The sequence below is a fragment of the Calidris pugnax genome, unplaced genomic scaffold (assembly GCF_001431845.1).
Source record: "Calidris pugnax isolate Ruff unplaced genomic scaffold, ASM143184v1 scaffold1, whole genome shotgun sequence".
Lineage (NCBI taxonomy): Eukaryota > Metazoa > Chordata > Aves > Charadriiformes > Scolopacidae > Calidris > Calidris pugnax.
This window is the reverse complement of record NW_015090800.1, coordinates 4036585-4043598: the sequence shown is the minus strand read 5'-3', so window position 1 is coordinate 4043598 and position 7014 is coordinate 4036585. Positions and strand designations below refer to the sequence as shown.

At 39.2% G+C, this 7014-nt stretch overlaps 1 protein-coding gene across 2 annotated transcripts in view; it reads left to right on the top strand.

Moving 5' to 3' along the window:
• Positions 1-7014, top strand: part of BCL2L13 (BCL2-like 13 (apoptosis facilitator)) — a 36985-nt gene that overhangs the window by 4177 nt on the left and 25794 nt on the right. For both annotated transcript variants that reach the window (XM_014937271.1, XM_014937270.1), the window contains one exon: positions 213-402. In XM_014937271.1, coding sequence (XP_014792757.1) covers positions 282-402 — 121 coding nt within the window. In that variant the 5' untranslated portion in view covers positions 213-281. The remainder of the gene's footprint in view (positions 1-212; positions 403-7014) is intronic.

Sequence of the window (7014 nt, the reverse complement as noted above, 5' to 3'; positions counted from 1 at the left end):
TGGTGCAGGGGGGCGCGGAGAGGGTGGGGGGGGGGGGGGCAGGTGGTTTTACTCTGCACTGTTCTTATTAAAATAAGAATGCATAGGATATCAGGGCAAAAACCTGGATATTGCTTCCCGATTGTTACATAATTCCTCGTTATGTATGAGTTCATGACCTATTGCAGCCTTATAAAAAAAAACAATCCAAACACTCTCTTCTTTCCTTACAGTCTTCCTCAGTTACCCAGAGCAAACCCTACGTGCCCCATAAGAGCACTGCCACGTCGCCAGCCAACCTGATGGCGTCCTCTACTGCTGTGCCTGTAGGATTTCACTATGAAACAAAATACGTAGTTCTCAGCTACCTGGGACTTTTATCACAAGAGAAGCCACAGGAGCACCCTCCTCCTTCAGCTCAAGGTAATATTTGCATATTCATCTGTAAATAGGCACAGATGCAGCTGTATTTGCAATTAGTTCTTCAACTGTTTGTGCATGGATGCAGAATGTTAGCCTGGTGTGTAGTGTAATGCATCTCTTATTTTATTCATTTAAAAAAAATGGGAAGAGGTGCTGATAGAAACAACACTGTTTCTGTTTAGATTACTGTTTTAATTTGAGCTATGCCAGGGCCAATTGGTGTTTATGAAGCAAGTAGTGGTTTTAGTAGCTGTCTTGTAGTTAGGAGGAATAGATATATATTATCTTGGTTGAGCCATCTTGAGAATTTGAACTCATGCTTCCTTTTTTTTTGGGAGGCAAGTGAAAGTAAACAGGGGTGAGGTGGTGTTTACCAGCATAAACTGAGCCATGACTTGAGCAACCTCATGTGCTAAATAGTTTTGCCCTATTTTGTTAACGCTTCTGTTGTTGTCAGTCAGTGGTATTGCAGAGATGTTAGGCTTAACCTGGCCTCTGCTGTGTCTGTTTGTTTATTTATTTATTTATAAGGAGTCAAGGGCTGCAGGGAGTCAGATAGAGTCAGATGTTTCTTCCAGAACACGTTTATGCATATAGGAGGTTAAATAAAGTAATGGGAGACAGAATAAAAGAAGTTTGGTAGACTGTGTTTCACATAAACCTGGGTAGTAAAATTTTCTTTGTGTTGTAGTGGCAAGCACTTAAACAATGTTGTTTGTCAAGATTGTTTTGGTGACTTGTCACTTCTTAATGACGTTTCAGTTACTACTAGTTCCTGTGATTCAGAACTTACTCTGATAAAAGGCATATTAAAAAAAAAACAAAACAGTCTTCAGAATCTTTTTTTTTTTTTTTAACAAGCATTTAAGAATGCATCCCCTCTCACTTACTGAACTTACCTGTCATGAAGTGAGAAACTCCTGAAAAAAGAAGATAACATCAAAGCTATGACAGAAATTATTTTATCAGTTTGACACTAAAGCATGTAGCATATGCTGATTATGTTATATATTGTTTATAAAAATAATCTTGGTATATTTAAGGTATGCCTATTACTTCCACTTTGACTGCATCCGTGGTCCATGAAAGGAGAGGCACCTTAGTGTCAAGGTGCTGTTTTATAAAATCTCTTTGTTGGAAAATGTACTTATTTTAACGATAATTCTGACTGTCCCATCTGGAATATCTGGGCCTATAACTGGCAGTGTATTGAGTGCGTATAAAGCTACAATGTGGAAGAATCACTTTGTTCTGTAAATGCAAGATTCAGAAAGGAAACTGTTAGCCTTAAAGCTTTTTTTTTTTAATAATTTGGCTGTAGTTACCTTTGAAATCTTTGCAAATTGAGGGGAAACCTTTCAATCGATTCTTATTAATGAAAACTCTAAGAAATATTTGAATTAAACAGCAGTATTAAAACTCTATAAAGAGGAAGCTACAAATGCTTAAACAAATTATTTTGTAGCCAGTTGACTTTTAAGCTCCTTGGTAAAGATAATTGTTGAGTCTACTTTTCAGGTATTACTTTAGTATGTTAGCTTGTGTGAGAGGATGCTGTAGTGGATTTGCTGTTAAAATACTCTAAAGCATTGACACTTTGCAAATCTGTTCTTTCATCCTTGTTGCTCTAAACTTAGAGGAAATTCTCCTGCATTTCCCCCACTGTCACTCCCAAAACCAGACAGTGATCACAACCTCTCCTCTCTTGGTTGTCTTTCATTCGTCTCTTTCAGTGTTTTTACTGCTTTCTGATCAAAGCCTCTGGATAAAATAATTTTCCCTTACTTTTAATCTGCCACGTTGTTTCTCGCTCTGTTTTGTGATGCCTTGGATGGACTTCAGGCTGTTACTGAACCAAGTGCAAACGCTCCTGCTTCAGGATTTGTTCTGTTCTCTCCTAACTCACTTCTCCTGGCGCTTTGCTGCTTCCAACAGCTTTCATTTCTCTTAACAGTTACTTTTAAAAAATCCTTTCTCCTATTTCTTCTCTCATTGCTTGTGATCAAACAGTTCTTTCAGCTACGCTGCCGGGGTATAGGTGGTAACAGCTGTGCGTTTGTCTTGGAGTACTGTATGCATCTTCTTTGAATATTAAGTAATTTCTATAGACAGTCTGTATCTTCTCGTTGACTGGCACGTGGCTGATGCCTGCTTGAGGAGAGCTGTACCAAAGCACTCTGCTCTATATGCTCTATATTGTCCCCTGGGGAAGCAGCAGCCCATAATGGATATTAGCTGTGCTGCTGGAAGGTAGGTGGGTATTCCAGTAACAAGGGTGCTCTGAGAAACCTGGTTAGAAGGAAAGAGATGTGAAAGCCAGTAAATGAAAATGAATAGTAGTTGTGTAGAATCCCGTCATGAGGAGGAAAATTCAGTTTTTTGGTAATAAAGACATGTGAGGGGTAATAAGAGTATGACATTACAGCGTGCTTGTCAGTGTGTTTTTCAAGCACTGTCACCAACCATTGATATAATGTCTTGACTGCTCCCAAGTCCCATTCATTGAGGGTTTTTGTGGTGCCTTTCTGCTCTCCATGGCTGAATGCTCTTGATTTATGAATTGAGAGGATTCTGATACAAAGTACCTGCCATTTAACCATATTTTGCTTTAATTTGGTTATTGTGCTGGCAGACCTTTCGTGGGAAAGAATTGAAGCAGTGACATTCGGCTGTTGCCTGTTTCTGTTTTAGTCACAGAACACTTCTCAATTGTGTGTTTCATTCACATGAGGTATTGGCTCTGGTATATGGTACTTTGCCTTGATGTCTTTTTCTTAGATCCAAATAAATCCTTACTCCTTGTCTGATTTCTGTATCATATATACAATGTAAGGGGAGTATCCAGGAAGGTTGGCCTTGTCCTCACTTGTTAATCTCTGCGAGGGACTCCTCTAGAGGGCGGTTCAGAGCAGGGCCACCTTGTATCTCCAGCTGGAGGATCTTCTCTCTTCCCATAGCATGGATACGGAAGACGGGGAACGTAAAGCACACTATAGGTGTAGTTACTATTTCTGTACCTCCCTCGAGTCTCCTTCTACAGCAGCCTGCCAGGTTTCAGTGAAGTTTCAACACGCCAGCTAGACTAGAGCATGCTCTCTGATGAGTCTAAAAAACCAACCAAAAAAAGCTGTCTTTCCCAACAGGAGTGGCACTATTTTATCTCTGCTAGAACTGGTAGGAGAAATAGAATGCTTTTGGCCATTCCCCTGCCTTTCCTCCTACAGTCATCTCCCCCAAACTTCTGCTTTCCTTCATTTCGTACTAGAGAGCTCTTTTTCTGATGTATGCCTTTTTGTTCCAAAAACTCGGATAAGAATAAATCTTTAATATATTTGCTAGATTTCAAGTTACTTCTCATTTTTTGCAGACATAATATGCTTTACAATACCGATGGGTTTTGGAGGGATTTTATTTAGTGAAGAGAAAACTCAAGACAAATTACATAGAAAATTACATCACTGTATTTCCTTTTGGATTTCTTGGTTGGTCTTGATTTTGTTGCAAGAAAGATGGCTTCAATTACAAGACCTAAAACTAAAACCATTTCTGGCTTCAAGCAAAGAAGGCCAATCTAAATCAACATTGGATTACCACTTTGAATTTTTTATTCAGATAGCTTCTCTTCAGTGCAGGGACTGAAGAGAGAACCATCTGCAGTATTCCAGGCTCTTGAAGAAAAGACAGTTTTATTGGACAAACAAATCTTTGAACATTACAGCTCTGTAATGTTCTGTAGTTGATTTCAGTGTAGTATTGCACAGTGGATTTCAGTGTCTCCAGAGGAAAATTCAGCAAAATTAACTGGGCAACAGTTTGAGAGATTATTCCTATTGCAGTTTTGGCAGAATAGTGACTCTGCATAGCACTCACTTGAGTTTATTTAAAGCAAAGTCTGCTAGCAGTAAATTCTGTTACTTTTGGTATGTTTTCAGGTAGGTGAATAATACAAATTGCTTGTATAAATCTGATAAAACACGCGCAATAAGATATCATCTGTGTAAATTCATGTTGTTTGAGGCAACAGACAGGTACAATTATTTAAAATGTGTGGAAGCTCTCAGTTATCTGTTTGTTAGATTGAGGAGAGATGCTTCAGTACTTTCTCAGAACTCTTGTACTCTCTATAACTACTGGTTTATACACAGAAAATAAATATCAGTTATTGGAAAACATTTCTACACTTTTTCCCCCTGAAGTTCACGCTCATTATAGAACCTTCCAGTCTTTTAAGTGAGTCAAAGTAGTTTGTTTTTGTGATTCAGTATATTAGCACTATAAATGCTTTCTTGTGTTTCATCAAGGAGTAACTTTTAGTGTATTTCTGTTTCTTAATCTGCTCCCCCGTGGTTTGACTCTATCCCATGAGGCTGTGGCTGTAACAAAGAGTCTCAAGGATGGTGGTTTTTCTGTGTTTTCCTTGACAGAATGAGAAATCTTAAATAATCCCTTAGCTCACATAGCATCTAGAAGATTTATAGTCAGTGCCTCTACTGCATGATAGTGCACTGACACTCAAGAGGTGAATAAGGTTTTGACAGTTTTATGGTGTCTCTGAGGTGCATGCTATCCACAGTTCCTTAATCCAATTACTGTGCACAATGTTCTTTTGACCACTTATTATCTGTTTTGGAATTACTGTATGAAGTACTGTATATAGTCAGCAATCAAGGCATTTTAGTGGTTTCCCACACACATTTCCAGTGTTCAACTGGGTTACTGGGAGAAATTATGTTTATTTGTTCACTTGCTTTGGATACCTGTGCAGATAGGCAGAGGTGGTCAGGTTTCATGCATTGTGGGATTCGTGGCCATCCCAAATCTAACAGTAGCACCTCTTTTATATGGCTTTGACCATCATGAGTAGCTGCTGTTGCAAGATTTTCTGTGATCAGGAGACCCCTGAACCGCTGTTGCAGAATATCTTGGTTTTCTTCATTCTCCATCCCTGTATCTTCATTTACCCTTTGGAGTATCTACTGTTGGTCTGTAGGAAATGAAAGAGTTTTTGAGGTGGTTTTAGCTCACATGAGTAACTCATTCCTTAGAGACTTTCCTCTTAGGGCAAAACATACCTACTTTGGCTGAAAAGTCACAGGTTGAAAAGGTACATGTTGTAGGTCAGACCAATCCATCTCTTGGTAATGAGGGAGCTATTCGCTGAGCTGAGGCAAGGAAAGAGAGTTTTGAGGGTGTGACTTGGAGAAATAAGAGGTGGTCCCTCCAGGAATGTGGTTTCCTACTCAATTAAGCCTCCTTTCTGTCCACAAAAAAAAAAAAAAAAGACTGCTAGTTGGCAATGTCTTGTCTCTTCTTGGTTCTTTTTGACTTTTTTTAGTTTCTTTTAAGCTCAACCTTCTTATGGTTTATCAAGAGCTTTTTTTAAACATTTCTCAAATCAAAGGCTACAGCTATGTATGGCAGTCTATGTCTCGGAGTTTGCTGGGGTAATGGATATGCCTTTCGTTAAAGGAAACAGACGAATACGTTTGTAAAGAGATTTCATATATATTTATCACTTCTCAGGGCTTACAGAATTTTTAGACTTACTTATTCTCATGGTTTTAAACAGCCTGAGAGGTTAAAGAAATACTAGAATCATGCTGACGGTAGATTTTTAAGTCAATGTCGACTCTGCAGAAGTTAATACAGAGACCTAGGAGAACTTGAAAACAGAGATACTTGTGAATTAAAATTACAAGCATGAAAGAAAAAATATCGGGAGCAATCTCTGACATCAGTGGCTTTCTTCTTCATTCACCCTGTATTCACTTGAGCTAAAAAGCATAACACCACTGCAGTCTCTCCTTATAATTGCTGTTGCCTCGTTAGCCATAGTTTGACACAAACACTGCAGAATCAGACGTGCAGGCTCTCTAGCTCTGATGAAAGACTTCCCATCCCTCCTCCTCCTGCGATCAAACCTGGGGGAACAGGTTAGTCTTGTCTTGTTACTAAACTTCTGGAATAGCCTTATTAGTGGAGTTTTACTGAGGTATTACATTTATTTAGTAGTCATGACACTGCTTGTCAGTGATGCAGTCCTTGATGGACTTTCAGAATACATTTTCCCCTACTTTGCAGGTTACCTCCAAATACCTGAAAAACAAAATCTTAACAAGGACACACTTGTGCAGAAAGGAATATTTATGCCATGAATAGACAGTAGAATGCACTGACTTCTTCGTGTAAGACTGTGTAACAGAGGTTTGTTGTGTCTTTGGTTAGGAAGAGGCCTTCCTGAGTCAGTTTACCAAAAGCCCACAACAGGCAAATCCTTCAGCATAGGAAAAGCATTCAGTGTTTATGGATCTCGTAGGTACCATTTCTGGTGTGACCATTTGCATTATTAAACAATGAAAATATGTTCTCATTTACTAGGAGCTATTTTTACTGTTTTGTTCTACCTGTTTGCAAACTGACTTGGGAGTTGTCTGAAGGAGAAGATACCGCTCGCTTAGGACCTTTGCTGTTGGAACACGCTGTTCTCCAGCATTAAGTGCAATTTTTGTTGGTAGCAGTCTGCACACAGGAGTTGCAGAAAGCTGAAGGCCATCAATAATTAGGGGAATAAACAGTGCAAAGTCACCGGAGCGGGAGGGGGTAGGTTTTTGA